This window comes from Rattus norvegicus, chromosome 15 (assembly GCF_036323735.1).
Source record: "Rattus norvegicus strain BN/NHsdMcwi chromosome 15, GRCr8, whole genome shotgun sequence".
NCBI classification, from domain to species: domain Eukaryota; kingdom Metazoa; phylum Chordata; class Mammalia; order Rodentia; family Muridae; genus Rattus; species Rattus norvegicus.
The window spans coordinates 56,982,727-56,998,990 of NC_086033.1; the positions used below are offsets into that span (position 1 = coordinate 56,982,727).

At 43.3% G+C, this 16,264-nt stretch overlaps 1 protein-coding gene and 1 non-coding gene across 3 annotated transcripts in view; one reads left to right on the plus strand and one right to left on the minus strand.

The window, feature by feature from the left end:
• The window catches only part of Cpb2 (carboxypeptidase B2), a 48,837-nt gene that overhangs the window by 15,599 nt on the left and 16,974 nt on the right, over positions 1-16,264 (plus strand). For both annotated transcript variants that reach the window (NM_053617.2, XM_039092945.2), the window contains exons 2-5: positions 6,206-6,281; positions 7,811-7,935; positions 10,957-11,065; positions 15,362-15,463. In NM_053617.2, the coding sequence (NP_446069.1) occupies positions 6,206-6,281; positions 7,811-7,935; positions 10,957-11,065; positions 15,362-15,463 (412 nt within the window). The remainder of the gene's footprint in view (positions 1-6,205; positions 6,282-7,810; positions 7,936-10,956; positions 11,066-15,361; positions 15,464-16,264) is intronic.
• LOC120097303 (U6 spliceosomal RNA) lies at positions 11,648-11,754 on the minus strand. The gene has a single exon (XR_005494513.1). It is a non-coding gene; the product is annotated as a U6 spliceosomal RNA (small nuclear RNA).

Consider the following 16,264-nt stretch of genomic DNA (forward strand, 5'->3'; position numbering starts at 1 on the left):
ACTCTAAAAAGAGGCCAGCCAGAAAATGAGTTAGTGGGGAAATCATGATCACCCTATCGCGTACAATGAGGAAACCTCAGCGATGTAGAAGGGCTGATCAAAGAATCATTGAGTCTCTCTCATCTCAGTGCAATGGATCCACAGATCCATGGGGTGCAAGAGCAGAGAACTCAGATGCCGACTAATTCCTGAGCATAGATAACCAAATTCCAGGGGAGGCCCCTTGTTCAATGGCCACAAGTGCTTGAGTGATAACGACCTTGTCACGTTTCTGTTGAGATCTGAGTTTGCAAACCAACCATAGCATGAACACTAATCCACAGCATAGGGCTTCACCAAACAGAGCCACTCCCAACAAGTAGTGGGCACCTCATCTGGTTCTAGCAACTACTCCAGAAAGTTCACCCACTGTGCTTGCCTAACAATAGATTGGGGGGAGGGTAACTCCAGACACTGCAGACACAATGGCTGCAGCAGTAAATGGCTGCTATAATAGCAGCGAAAATAACAAGGTCTTTCCCAGGACAGTTCAGGATCAGCCATTCTTTTCTGGAACAACCATCAGGCAATGGAACCATGTCTGAGATCTGCATAACCAGGGAAGAGTTCCCCAGTCCACAGCAGCTTTACGCAGGTGGCATTCCTGTGAAGCTATAGACTGCAAAATGACAACACCAGTTAAGGCAGCAAGAGTCACCAGGGAAATGAGGGGGGCAGCAACGGCTGGAGTCCAGTCTTCTCCAGCAAGCAGCAGTGCACAGAGGGTCAGAGAGCAGGCCACAGTGGGACGGGACACACGCAGCGGTAACACTGACTGCAGCAACGCCAAAATCTCTGTGATGACAAAAGATGAGGGGGAATCTTCCATATTCCTCTCAGGGAAGAGGAATTACTTCAGGGACCCGAACCACGAGAGCTGAATCTTCATGCAACCAGGATCAGCAAGTCTCACCAACCACTTCTGGCAGCTGGCACACTCTTGTAGCATCCTGTAGAAAAAACACAAACATTCCCTCTACCCCATATAAAATATCTGAACAGGATCATGCCAATACGTGGATCTTCTATTTCACCTAATCAGAAGTATGCCTAGTTGTAGGGTGCCATAAACACTCAGAGTGTTCCTTGGCACCCAAATTTTAAAATTGAAATAAAAGGAACATTATTTAGCATACAGGGATAACTCCCCTTTTTTAATTATTAAAATATTAGAAAGAATGAGATTTTTTGACTAATTGTTCCTATGTAAGGCCTATAATCTGCCTGGTATCATTGCCCTCCCTTATTAAGGAGTCCAGGCAATCCAGTTTGAGTTCTTAATGTCCTATAAAGTAACAGTATTTAGTGTTCTTAACCACTAAGCCATTTCTCTAGCACCTCACAAACTTTATTTACCTAAACATAAGCATTAATTAGAAATGTCAAATCCTGTAAATATTGTCTAGATTCAGTTGTACTAGAAATCCCTGAGCTGGAAGGGTGAGGCTGGGAATTTAAAGTAAGCAAATGGAGTCTTCCTCTTTCATATCAACTCTATTACCATTTTCTATGGTTTTGTATAGTTGTCTGAGCCAGAGCACTGAAAGGACAGTGAGTTGTCAGACAATTCACACTGAAATCATCACTCACTGATTTCATGTAGAAAACTTGTCTCTATTAAAGCATTAAGTAATTGAAATCAATTGTAAACCACAAGCCACACATTGGCTATCAGTATATGAATTGAAAGCTTGATTTTTTTTTTAACATTTTAAATACAGTAAGCGCATTTCTTATGGGTTGTATGCACAAATATACAGGAAGTACAAAAGCACGTAAAGAGTAAAATTATCGATTTTGCCTGAAAAATTTGTATATGTAATAGGCCAAATATCAGTATTTTGTAATAACCAATTTAACTGTTGTTTGGAATAAGATGTTTTACCAGGTTTCTTTTTAAAATACTTCCATGACTCTAGCCTACAATTCTGTATTAACACAACTGAAGCTTTATCTCCAATGTGGATAACAAACAAAGACCTAAGTCCTCTGGTAAGGTGAGGTACTTAGCCAATTAACATATTCTTAGTAGCTTAAAATTAGTTTCAAATATTCTTTTCTGGAGTAGTCTAACAGCTACTCCCCAAATATTAAAGCTCATTTTGAGAGCAAAAGTTTGTAGTAAAAATTTCCATATACACTGAAAGATTGAAGTTCTAACTTCTTACATTGAAGAAGCGACAAAATTACATAATACAAGGCTGTTAGCCATTCTTTTGTAAAATTTTTAATGATATCACTTTATGGGTTCTCTAAAATTATAAGCAAGCTCACAAAATAAAAACTCACAATTGCCAGGATGTAAACAAACTGCATAAAAACAATCCTCTAAATCTATCTTGAAATGACAGTTGGAGTAAGCAAACTGGCTGTTATGCTCTCACAAGTTTCAAAACCTCATCAATCCTTCATAAATCCTGTTACAATCTCTACCTGTCTGATTTTTTTCTTAATTACAAATAAGTTTGAGTTAGTCAGTGTAACACTGGCAATCCTTAATCACAATCTTTAAGTTCTCCTTGTAACAACAGAGCACAGCCACAACTTTGGAAAGTCACCTGAGTCCTGAGTATGTGACTAGGCAGCTGTTGTTGGGGCAGTGGAATTAGCATCAAAATACAGATAACTTCAGGGCAAACCACAACTTTGGAAAGCAAAACTCAACTTCTAACAAACTAGCCTCTAAAATCCAGTCTCCAAAACACCGTTACAAAGTTTGACTGTTAATTCCTACATATGAACGCACGATGGTGCGGTCTCCAATACCTCAACAAAGAGACACTGTCCTAAATTCTTTTAGAAGCCTGGTTTCTAGGATAAGAGTTCCATAAAAATATTATCTCCATTTAGACCTGTTTCCCTAGGTTGGCTCATGCCACATGTTGTCTAGAATGACTTCATCCAAATTACCAGCTTTATGTCAACTTTCTGTTACCAATATTATACCTTTTTAACCATATCCAATAACTTAAAAGCCAATAGTCCATTACCAAGGCATGTAGAGCATATTTATACATTTAAAACCAATGAGAAACAAAATTGAAGTGACTACACATATCTTTAATATTTAGACCAAGCACCATTTTTACCTTTTTAGCTATGATTTTAAGAGAAGCACCTTGTCACCTGTTGAGTCTAATAATCAGCTCATGCAGACGCTCACCCCTGGGCAGCTTCTCCAGCTGACCTAGACACCTGGCTACAGGTACAGGGCTCCAAGGACTGATTGAAACTGCTTTTTATTCATTCGTTCCTTTTTTGAAACAAGTTAAAACCAAATCAAGGTGTGAACGACCAGCAGATAAAGTTTTTACCATTTTCTCTTTTGAACATGAAACATAAAACATTTAAGCAACAGAAACAAAAACCACAGACATAAACTGACATACATGGACAGCTTGGTGCACCAAGGACAGACAATAGGCAAAGAGGGAAAAAACTAGATGGTGTTCCACGAAAGGAACCCAGATTCCAATAGGAGTCAGCAGAGAGGTAGGATTTCCCCTTTCCCACCACTTCCACGGTGACCATCCACTCGAGTGGAGTTGATATGGACGATGGATTGTCTCAATTCTTGGACTAGTCCATCAACGTGTTAAAACCAAATTCCTGTAAGATACTGAGATATATTACGGGATATCTGAGCAGCACGACTGACATTCACAAATGGTATGGAAGTGAAACACAGTCCTGAATATTTCCACTCACAACCCAACTACATTAACCCCATCAAGCTGTGCATGGGCATTGAGATGTCCTTTTGTTTGATTCTCCTGAATAAATTTTTCAGGCGGTCTACCTCTATCAAATCTGATCAGTATGACTCTGTGAAGTTTAAACAAAATTATCAGCCTTGCCCACAAAGGATCCATAACTTTCAGTTTCTTCACAGTGGCTCTCCACCTAGGCCCATATCTTTCTTCTTCATAGCGAGCTGCCTCATCTTCTAAATCCTCTTCCTCAGAGGAGCTAAGCTCGTCTGTTTCTGAACTATCAAGCTCTAAAACCTCTAACTCCTTTACCGGATAAAGGCTTCTCCTTTTCAAAGCTTTCTTCTCCTTTCTCTGTTTCTCTCCCGGGGCGTTCTTTCCCCAATCTCTCGCTCCCTCAGATCTGAAGTCTTTGGGAGGGTCTTTTTTCTTATTTGTACCTTTTTTCTTTGAGCTCTTTAATCTTTTATCCCGCTCTGTTTCTGACATGCTGTCTTGTAACTCCCCTAGCACTCTCTGTCCTGCTACCATAGTTGGGCGGCATTTCCCATCTTCTAGGCACGACCTCTGACGGTGCCTAGCAGCAGCCACAAAATCAAAAACCAAAAGGGAAAGAATGAAGGCTGCTAAAACGATAACAAAAGCCTCCGCGGCATCTTCTAGTGGGGGAAAGAATTGAAAGAGGTCAAGACCAAACATATCTCTCAGAGCTTACCCTAAACACTGCAGTTCTGGATTCTCTCCACGGACGGGGGGGGGCCCCCCTCGGCGTCTGGCGATGGTGTGGCGTTTCTCCCGGGTTTCGGCACAGATGTCCCGTGCTATTGTCTCGCCAGCAAGAACACGCGTGGACACACGAATCCTTCTGCAGCAAAACGTTTATTGTATCTTAAAGAGAGGGGCGGCCACGGCGCCAGCATGGCGTGGCTTATATACACTCTAGCGTGGCGCATCCATACCTGATTGGTCGCTTACCCATGATCTCATAGGCACGCCCCGGAGTGGGCAAAGACCTGGCACGAAGACACTCTTGCACATGCGCACACAGTTAACTTCCTGAAAGGAAGTCGGGCTGGCGCGGCGGAGGCCAGTGCCATCTTGTAATGGCAAAAGCTATCCCGGCTTTCCACGTGGGGCGCAGTGGAAGCCAGCGCCATCTTGTGGTGGCGAATGTTATTGCGGCTCTCCTCTCTCTCTCTCTCTCTCTCTCTCTTACTCTCTCTTGCTCTCTGACCCATTTCCTCCTATACCTCCCAGCTTCTTTGGTAACCACTTTTCTGTTCCCTCCCATCTTGAGATCTCCTCTAGAGTCCACACATAGATAAGATCACATAGTGTGTAGGGCCGGAGAGATGGCTCAGCAGTTGAGAGCACTGACTGCTCTCCCAGAGGTCCTGAGTTCAAGTCCCAGCAACCACATGGTGGCTCACAACCATTTGTAATGGCATCCAATGCCGTCTTCTGGTGTGTCTGAAGACAGCTACAATGTACTCACATATATAGAATAAATAAATAAATCTTTTTTAAAAAAAATCACATAGTGTTAGCCTCTCTGTGCCTGGCTTATTTTACTTAACATAATCTCTGTTGACATACGTGATGGGATCCCATTCTTTGACATTTTTTTCTCTTAGAATTCTCGTGTGTGTGTGTGTGTGTGTGTGTGTGTGTGTGTGTGTGCACGCGCGTGTGTATGAGTGTTTTGTCTGCCCTGTATATATGTGCACCATGTACATCTCTGGGGCCTACTGATGTCAGAAGAAGGTGTCAGATCTCTCAGAACTATAGTTGCAAATGGTTTTGACCTGCCATGTGGAACCTGGGAATTGAACATGGGTTCTCAGCAAGGGCAACAAATGCTCTTAACTACTGAGCCATCTCTCTAGACCCAAGGATCTCATTCTTTTTAATGGCTGGGTATTATTCCACTGTGTGTGTCTGTGTATTTATCACACTTTTTTATCAACGTATCCAGTGAAGGACACTCAGATTGACTCCACAGCAGCAAGGGGTATTGCAACAAAAGTGAGAGTGCAGATGTCTCTCTGATGTACTAATTTCATTTCCTCATGGCCAGCAGTGTTGTCAGAGTACATTGGAGCTCTATCTTTCCTTGAGCAAACTCTGCACTGCTTTCCACAAAGGCTCTACTAGTTCACACTCCCAGTGACAGCAAACTAGAGTCCTGCATTTCCCATGTGCAAAAATAAAAGCAAACTTATTTGTCATCTGTTTTCAGACCTAAGCCCTTGTGTACCTGAGTGCACAGAAGGGAGAGGAAAGAGATCAGTGCTCTGCACCCAAGAGCTGTGGTTCTGTGATTAGTTAGGAGTATGAGAAAGAGGTTGTTAACTCTTTACGATGAGTCTGCCTGTGCCCTGATACACTTTGTTTCCTCTGGTGAGTGTATGCCAGTGTCGTGTTGTTATTTAACCAAACCCTGTTTCCCTCCCCAGTGGCCATGTTCTATCTGCTCTCCCTCGAACCTCCAGGCAAGTTCAACTTCTTCAGAATCTCACTACAACTTACGAGGTAATTCCCCTAACTTACATTTACATTAGCATTTTCCCCTGTGAGCACTGTGAACTGTGTTTCCCTTCCAGTCTGTCTATAGGTATCTGGCTATAACCACATGGCCTATGGTTTCCAGAATCAAACCTTTACCTTTATTTGAGGTATCATGGTATTACCTTGAAGCTATAAGCATGTCAGCACAGAGCTGCTACAGCAGGAGAAAGTTGACAATATTTTGCTTGGAGAATGGTGGTTCTTAGCTAACGGGTAGGCACATAAGCTATAAGAAAACTTTGATTAAAATGTCTGTGCCTGGGTCCCAGCTCCCCAGAAGTCCAAGATGTGGAAAGTTGGTAGGCAGCAGAGAGTGAATGAGCCAGTGTTTGTTCGTGTTCTTTGGGAACTCGAGATCCAACACAGGTGCAGGCAGTCAGGAGTGCTTGCTAATGATAAAGAAGACGGAGGGAGTTGGAGGAGGTGGAGGTGCCCTCATTGCATGGGGCAGGAGATGACCCAGCAGAACGGAGGGTCACGATGATAGTTCTCAGACGGCAGAGCATTTCCCCAGTCAGGCAGTGGAAGCTTTGCTTTAGCAAAATGGTTACCAGAATCCCACTCTGGGGGGAACGACCTTACAGGAACACACAGTGTGAGGTGGCATGAGCAGTAGCCTGAGCAGGAAGGCCTCAGCCCGAGGTGTACATCACATGGGTGGTCACCTGTGCGCCTGACAGGCACAGAGCTGAGTGGAACACATCCCTGGCCATCTCATACGATAAAAATAAAATATCTCTAGAAAAAGGATCAAAAATATCTCAATTTTAACCACTCTGTTCTGTTCCTTGTCCGCTTTTTTTCTTCATTGTTTAATAAGCTTACAAAAAAAAACAAAAAAGAAAAACCCAAACTTGAGTTCATTTTTTTTTCATTTTCGTATATATGTCACAACAGTGTGTTCTTGTTTACCTCAGAATCTCATTGCTTATTCTGAGCCTGCCTATATGCTCTTAGACAAATTAGGTATGATTCTTCAGTGGCTAATCTTTGCATCTGCCTGGTTGGTGCTCTAATAAGGAAAAAAAAAGCCTGAAAGCACTTTGGAGAAGTGCGGTAGAATGAGAAAACTGTAAATATTCCAAGGCTTTAGATGAAAGAACAGAACACTGATGTGATAACAATATCAAACGCACGGACTCTTTACTAAGCAAAACTGACGTGTAATCAAACTTCCTTCCTAGAATTTCTTTTCTCTTTTAAGCACCTGAAATGCACATCCAGCTCCATAGAAGTCATAAATGTATTCATCTTCTCATCAAATATGAAGCAGCTGGAGTGTTTCGGGGTCTGTTTGGCAGCTAGAGCAGCAGTGGGTAAAAGAGGTCCCTGCAGAATGAATGTTTATATCACTGTGTGCAGGGTGGAGACTGGCTGAGAGGTGTCTTTGTCACAGCCTTCTAGAGACAAGTAGCTAGATGGGCCTAGCTAGTTTTGCAAATGATGCAAACGGTTCAGTTTTCAATTTAACAATTTCCCCCCACAAATTGTAGGTTGTTCTCTGGCAGCCAGTGACAGCTGAATTCATTGAGAAGAAAAAGGAAGTCCACTTCTTTGTGAATGCGTCTGATGTCAACAGTGTCAAAGCCTATTTAAATGCGAGCAGAATTCCATTTAAGTAGGTATCCTTTGCTACATATATTCAAAACCTATGATAAACACCCACTGTGTCTTTGACTGAGAAACAGTATAATTGCTTTGTGGGAAAATGGAGTTTATTAAAAATGGTGGCATGGCAGTCTCTGTGACAGGCTGGTGATGAGACCAAAGACCAAATGCAGTGACAAGTGGTTTAACCAGCTTTGGTCTTTCATCGGAATTAAAACCCAGTGGTCTTCCACACCTCTCACTCAGCCTCTTTCTCTGACTGCTCTCTTCCCGGTAGGCAAAACCATCATCTCTGTGGCATTAGTTATTGTCTCCTTGTTACAATGAGAAAAAAAACCTGACAAAGGAAAGAAGGAAGATGTATTAGGCAGGGATCTCTAGACGAACAGAGTTGATACTGTGTGTGTGGGTGTGTGTGTGTATGTGTGTAAAATTATGTATACATATAATTACATATATATTAATTACATATAAACACATAATACTTAATAGTGGGCATACTTGCAAAGAACCCCTAGAACTGGTATATCTCGGCTGCTCTTCAGTGTCCTTTGGAACCCTGAAAAAGCAGGCTCTAATACCAGTGAAGGATTACCTCAGATGGGGGGCGGGGGGAGAGAGAGAGAGAGAGAGAGAGAGACAGACAGAGAGAAAGAGAGAAAACGAGAGAGAGAGAGAGAGAGAGAGAGAGAGAGAGAGAGAGAGAGAGAGAGAGAGAGAATGCAAAAGGCAGTGTTCCTTTCTTCTGTGTCCTTTCTATAGGCAGGCATGAGAAGGTGGGGCCCGGACTGAGGGTGGGTCTCCTGACCTCAAACGATTCAGACTTATGCTGAGTCTTCATACCATCCAACTAGCTAAATGGTCCTCACAGATGTGTCCGTCTGCTTAGGTTTTTAGCTACGTCCAGATGTAGTCAAGTTGACTGCTAAGGGTAGCCACCACAGAAGGGGTTGTCAGTGAACACAGTCTGCCACGGCAGGCAAAGCGTGGGGGCAGGAGCCAGTCACGCTGCATGCATAGCCAGGAAGCAGAGAGCAACGAGCGCTGCTGCTGCTGCTGCTGCTGCTGCTGCTGCTGCTGCTGCTGCTGCTGCTGCTGCTGCTGCTGCTGGCGGCTCCCTCTCTCCTTCACATGCAGCCCTTGGAATACTGCCACCTTTATTTAAGATGGGTCTTCCTGTCTTGGTTAACCTGATCTAGAAAAACCCCTCACCTGCCCAGAAACCTGTCTCTTCAGTGATTCTAGAGGCTGTCAAATTAACAGTGATCGTCACACTCAGCTAAGTGGGATGTCTCTTGGAAAAGGAGACAAAGCTGTCATGGATTCTTTCTTCTCAATGTTTCTGAAGAGCCAGCCCCCAACTAGAAAGAGGGTCTGACACTGGAATTCCGCACTGCCACTTAGTCACCTGCATGATCTGGTAGGAATTATAACCCTGCACTGGAGGGAAATAACAGTGACCCTGCATCTTATGATACAAAGGTGTTTAAAAAACAAAAAAGCAAATCCAGTGTGTTGGGTGTTTCTGTGCAGAGGCCATTCCCTCCTCTGGTTTCTCTGGATCATTTTCTCCTCTCCTGAACCACGGTCCACAAGCCAGTGTCCCCCTGCCATTGTTTTATACTGCTTGAGACCATGGTCTGATGTGTGCCGATGGACACTGTCTTTAAATATGTTGGGAGAATTATTGAAGACTTATTAGAGGTATTTACTGCCCCTTCCAGGGACTGTACTGAGCCAACCCTTACATTGTTTCACTTGTCCTTATAGAACTGTGCAAGCTAGACGCTGACAGATAAAAAAGTTTAAAATCGATTTATTTTTATTTTATGTGCACATATTGTGCTTGCATGTATGTCTATGCACCACCTGCGTGCATTGCCCACCGAGGCCAAAAGACTAGAGGTAGAGATGATTGTGAGCCACTATGAGGATGCTAGGGACTCACACTCTGTCCTCTGCTGTGGCAGCCAGTATTCTGCACTGTCTCTCCAGCCCCAGAGTTTTTTGTTTTTGTTTTTTAACTTACAAGGAAACTTCCCAAAGTCAGCCAGCTGAAACATGGTGGAGGCAGAAATCAATCCTCTGGCCTAAATAAAGAAATCTTCATCAGTATGAGAGCTAATTCCAAATTGTTCATCCCTATAGCTGGTGGGTAATTCTGATAAAGTACTTGCCTAGTCAGGAGGTAAGCAAGCTAACAGTCTCCATTTTATCTTTCCCTGCTTTTTGATTGGCAAAAGGTTTGTTCATGTTTTGTCCTGCAGAACACCAGGGATACATCAGTGAAAAACAAGAAAGAAAAGCTGCTCAGTGTGCTTCTCCTGTGTCCCTCACTGAGAACAGACACTGCCCTGGAAGCATCAGTCTCTATATTCTAGCCAGATTACTGTCGCTGTGATAAACACCAAGACTAAAAACAACCGGAAGGGAAGAGTTTATTTAACCTTGCATATTATAGTCCACCCTTGAGGGGTGTCGAGGCAGTAGCTTGAAGCAGAACCCACAGAAGAGTGTTGCTTAGGCTTACTCTTAGGCTCATAGTCAACAAACTTGGTTAATATAGCCCGGCTGCCTAGGGATGGTACCACCCACAGTGGGCAGGGCCTTGTTGCATCAGCCAGCAATCCAAAAACCGCCCCACAGCCTTGTCCACAGCCGATCTGGTAGAGACAGGTCTTTGGTTGAGGTTCCTTCTTCCTTGGCTAGCAGCCAAGATCAACCATCACAATCTTTATAGGATACACACTGAAGAATCACAGTCCAGATAAGAGATGTTGGTAGAGAAGAATGAGGTTTAGGCAGTCCTGAAACTACACCTCATACCCTCTCCCTAGTGTCCACCGGGCTCTGCTAATTGGGTCTGAGGATTCATCTTGTCTCCATACACCGCTGTATTGTTTTACTTGCTGAATCGCTCATTAGACCTGCTGTCAATTCTCTCACAAGCTCACACACCGTGCCTACAATGGGCCGTGCAGGAAGGCCAGCACTGTGCTTAGAAATCACTCACCCTCTGCTTCCTCTTCAGCGTCCTGATGAACAACGTGGAGGATCTAATTCAACAGCAGACGTCCAATGACACTGTTAGCCCCCGAGCCTCCTCCTCATACTATGAACAGTATCACTCGTTAAATGAAGTAAGTCACTTTGCCAATCCTCAAAGGTACTGTGTTCTCTTGACCAGAATTGCCACTTCAACCATAACCAGCAGAGGGGTTTTGATTTGATTTTTAAATCACACTTAGGTTGATTAGATGGTGGTAAGTCATCCTTTCACTGATGTCTCCCCTGGGAAGTGCGCCCCCATATTTGATAAACTGGTTCTACGCCAGCATGTGAGTCTAAGGCTAAGAGTAACTGTCATTTCTGGGGACACTGAAGAGACTATTAAATGCTAGTGACAGCAGAAAATAAAGAATGAGTCTGCTACGTTGAAACTGTCCAACATGCAGTTGCTCATGTATCTTTGGACCATTATCTGAATTTTATCCCTTTTTTAAAGATTTATTTTTTTATTTTTATGTATATGGATGGGGTGGTCTATTTGCACATTGGCTGCATGACAGAATCGGGCATCAGACAGAAGAGGACATCAGATCCCATTATAGATGGTTACAAGCCATCATGTGGGTGGAAGGAACTATGGACCTCTGTCAGAGCAGTCAGTGTTCTTAACCACTGAGCCATCTCCACAGTTCTCTGAATATTAATCTTTTTTTTAAAATATGGAACGCTTCACGAATCTGCGTGTCATCCTTGCACAGGGGCCATGCTAATCTTCTCTGTGTCGTTCCAACTTTAGTGTATGTGCTGCCGAAGTGAGCGCCTGAATTTTATTCTTAATAATCACCAGATTATGTCATAGAATTAAAGTGATATATTACCTTATATTTAAATGCTGCACGTGACTGCCTTTTATCCTTCTGGGTAGGAGCCTTTAAATCAGGATATGTCTTTGACTGGGTGCCCCCAGTTGGCAGGAACCACAACTGAAACTTGGGTCATAAGAATCGATTTCTATCTTTCATCTTTGAAACCATCCATTTCTTTCCAGTTGGTTAATCCAGAGCTCAGTCTGCTTCCAGAGCCTCTGTGCCCGGCTGACTGATGGGCTCTTACATTTTCACACCCACATTATTTCTCTTTAGCGTCCTTCATATCTGTTCTCCATAGGGCACTTCCCACTGGCCTCTGCCGCCAGCAATGTGAGACGAACTCGATGTGGAGCGTCTAGGCAGGAGTGGCTGGAAAAGCAGAAGATGCCTGTGATGCCACTGTGTTGAGTTTTCTAGGCAGAAGGAAATGCCTTCAACAGGAGGATTTCAAAATACATTAGTAAAATTTTTTCCCAGAAAGTTATGTTGTCTTACCATACTCCCATGAAAGACTTGGGAGAGCAAACAAACATCATGGCTGTGCTCCTGTGCTAAGGAGTCCATAGCAGAATGACAGCCTGTCTAGATGTTTATTTGCTCACATTTCTGGAGGCAAGAAGTTCAAGATCAAAGTGTTGGCGGGGTTGGTTCTTCTGAGGCTTCTTTCTTTGGCTTGGAGACAGTTGTTTCCTTTCTTCCAATGCTGTTCTAGTTTGCTTTCTCCTGCTCTGATAAACACCATGACCAAAAGCAACCAGGGAGAAAAGGGGTTTCCCTCATGCCACACAGAACCACCTGCTCAGGGACAGTGTATGTGCGTGTGTGTGTGTGTGTGTGTGTGCGTGTGCATGTGTGTGTGTGCATGCATGTGGGCTGGGCCGTCGTCTATCAGTTCATAATGAAGAAAATGCTCCCACATACTTGTCTACAGCCAATTTGAGCAAAGCATTTTCTACATTGACCTTCCTCTTCCCAGATAACTCTAGCATATGTTGGGTTGGCGTACAACCAACCTGGACATATGTCTTTCCTTTGTACATTCCCACATGTCTCCTTCTGTCTGAATCTCTTCTTTTAAGGACAGTAGTGAGACCAGATCAGTGCCTCCCTTGAACGTCGTCAGGTTACTGAGCAGGACTTCAGCAGACCACTGTACCATCGCCATGGTATTTCAAAAAGTATTGTAGACTTCCCCTCTCCCTACTCCAGATCATTTCTAAGAGACTCACTGGAAATACGGTACTTTTACTCTCAGGAAATTCTTTTATCCTTCCCCTACTTATGAATACCTCATCATGACCACCCAAGATGGTTTAGTAAGTTCATCAATGAAGTTGGCTATGGAGCTGTTGCAAAGAAATATGCTGACTCACCAGTAATACAGCATTGATTAGTCCATGAAGTAGTTTCCTCAGACATGTTCACCCATATAACTAATGTAGGAAATAAAATTCCAGTGAATAACCATTTGGTGGTTACATCTCTGACACCTTATAGACCAAGTTGGAACTTGGTGACAGGACTTTCAGTAACATCTTTGTCCCTGGCACCCAAGAGCAAAGTGTTCTTGCTGATTGTGCCTCCAGAAGACCTAGGGTAAATGATGGTCCAGTTACCATCAGCCAGGATTGCTACATGAAATCATCACCAGGAAAGCTCGTAGAGATAAAACCAGAGAACCAATCATCATAAGTTCATAGGGCCCAAGACTACGGAGCAAGTTGGTCTGTAATGAGACATAACCAAGTTTGGTCCCAGCTATTGCATATCAGATGACAATTCAATACCTACTTGAAAGGAGGTGCTAAAGTAAGCCCTAGAAATTATCTCTTCTCCCATTGGAGTTTTGGTAGACCCTCAGATTTCTCTGGACTCCTGTGCTGAAGGGAGTAAGGCCATTGCTTGTTATGGAGTTTCTTTCTTTCTTTTTTTTTTTTTTTTTTTTTTTTGGATCTTTTTTTCGGAGCTGGGGACCGAACCCAGGGCCTTGCGCTTCCTAGGCAAGCGCTCTACCACTGAGCTAAATCCCCAACCCCTGGAGTTTCTTTCTTTAGCTTACACATATTTAACTTTTGTAGTCACCACAGTCTCATTAGGTTTATGGTAGGAAGAAATCATGTTGATATTTTTTGTGTGTAAAAAGGGTGCCCAGGTTGTCTTGGTCCTAAAATGTGAATGTGTGTGTGTGTGTGTGTGTGTGTGTGTGTGTGTGTGTGTGTGTGTGTGTGTATGCATGCGAGTGCGCGTACACATATATACACACACACAAGTACATATATTTACAGGCCAGAGGTCTACATTTGTTATCTGTTGCTTTCCATGTTACTTTTTGAGACATAATCTCTGAACCTGTGACCCACTGATTCAGCTAGACTGGTTGGCCAGTAAGCTCTCCCTCTGTCCCTCCTGACATACTCTCCCCTCCCCCAGTGTCAGGATTACACAGGCATGCTATAGTGCCTGTTGTACACGAGTGCTGGAGATCTGAACCCGGGTACTCACACTTGCTCAGCAACCACTCTAGCAACAGTAATCTCCCAGCACTGAATTTCTTTTTTTAAGCCTTGTAATGTGATCTCCAGAATGCCTGGTAGGAGGACCTAGGACCTACTAAAGAGAGACAAGGGTCTCAATGTCATAAGCGTCTAAAACAGTGGTTCTCTCCCTTCCTGCTGCTGCAAACCTTAAATACAGTTCCTTATGCTGTGCTGACCCCATAATATTATTTGTGTTGCTACAATATAACTGTAATTTTGCTACTGTTATGAAGTGTAAATATTTTTGGAGATGGACATTTGCCAAAGGGACTGCAACTCACAGGTTGAGAACCACTGCTCTAAAATGATTGAGTGGGGTGTGGTGGCTCAAATCATAACCTCAGCACTCAGACGGCTGAGGCAGGGAGATAATAAGCTCAAGGTTAGCCTGAGTTACATAGTGAGATGCTGTCTCAAAAAACAAAATAACAAAAGCCCAAGGCATAGCTCAGTCATAACTCAGTGGCAAAGTGCTTGTCTGTTATGTACAAGGCCCTGAATTCCAACCTAAGCACCAGAAAATGAATAAAATGTAGTGTCTGGGCTGAGAGATGGCTCAGCAGTTAAGAGCAGTGGCTGCTCTTCCATGGGACCTGCCTTCAATTCCCAGCACCCACATGGTGGCTCCCAATTGTCTGTAAATACAGGGTCAAAGGATCTAATACCCTCTTCTGGCCTCCAAGGCACCCATGTGGTGCATAGACATACATCCACAGACATAAAATAAAATTAAATAGAAGCCAATAATTTTCAAGGCCACATTTTAAAGATTAACTCTTTGCTGTCTGCTTCTTAGAGCTGTTTCGATAGTTTCCTAATCCTTAGAATTCACCAGAACTCTGCTTTTATTCATTTTCAGCAGAGGAAATACACAACCCCAGGTGGTTTCCATTCTTCAGCTCATCTAGATGCTGATCATGGAGTGGAGATCTCCTGTACATGAAGAAGCTGCCTACTCCCTGTGATCAGGGACATCCTTTGAGCTTGTCCTGTGACTAACTTGTGACTTCCATTGACATAGATCTATTCCTGGATAGAAGTTATAACTGAACAGCACCCTGACATGCTCCAGAAAATCTACATTGGATCCTCATATGAAAAGTACCCACTTTATGTGTTAAAGGTATGTGCAGGGAGTCACCTGTGGGGAGGGCAGTCAACTCTCCAATGGTGTTTGTTATGATTTACTTACTTACCTCTGCTTTTTTTTGTTGATGTTGTTGTTGTTCAGGAAATATTTTTATTTCGAGTGTATGCATCTTAAGCTTGATATCCAGCTACTTAGGGATAAATTACCTTTAACTTTTCTTTTCTTGAGTAATGAGTTTATAAGACTGAAACTCAGCTCTAGAGTTCCACTCGCCTGTGTTCATGGTACATTAGACATAGACAACAAGACAATCCACTTCCTCTGGGCTGCAGCTGCCACATTCATAAAACCAGGGGGGTAGCCTAGGCTACTCTTCAAACCCTTGTTTTGTTTATATCACTACCTCTCAGAGAGATTGTGCAGGTTGAGTTGTTCTTGGACAAACAGGACCCTAGCTTTTGAAACCAAAGTAGGAGCTGTGCCACCAGACCAGGTAAGGAGAGAGAGCAGGGCCACACCACAGCCTCAGTCACCACTCATGGGGTCCTTTACTTTAAGTTGCAGAATCTTGTGGGGGAGAATTTGATTTTTAAAAATTAGTTACAAAATAATTTCAGGATATTGAAATAAAGAGACTAAAGAAAATGTAGGGTAACAAAGACAAGAAGAAAAGAGAATTAAATGTCGCCATCTATACCATTCTGGGAGGGTTTCTTTTTCAACCCTGTAGTTAACAATATCCAAATAAGGGAGAGAGGACTATTGCCTTGGATGGGTGTCTTCTTTGAATAAATATGCTCATGGAAGATGGGTGAATGTGAATACTGGGAAAGC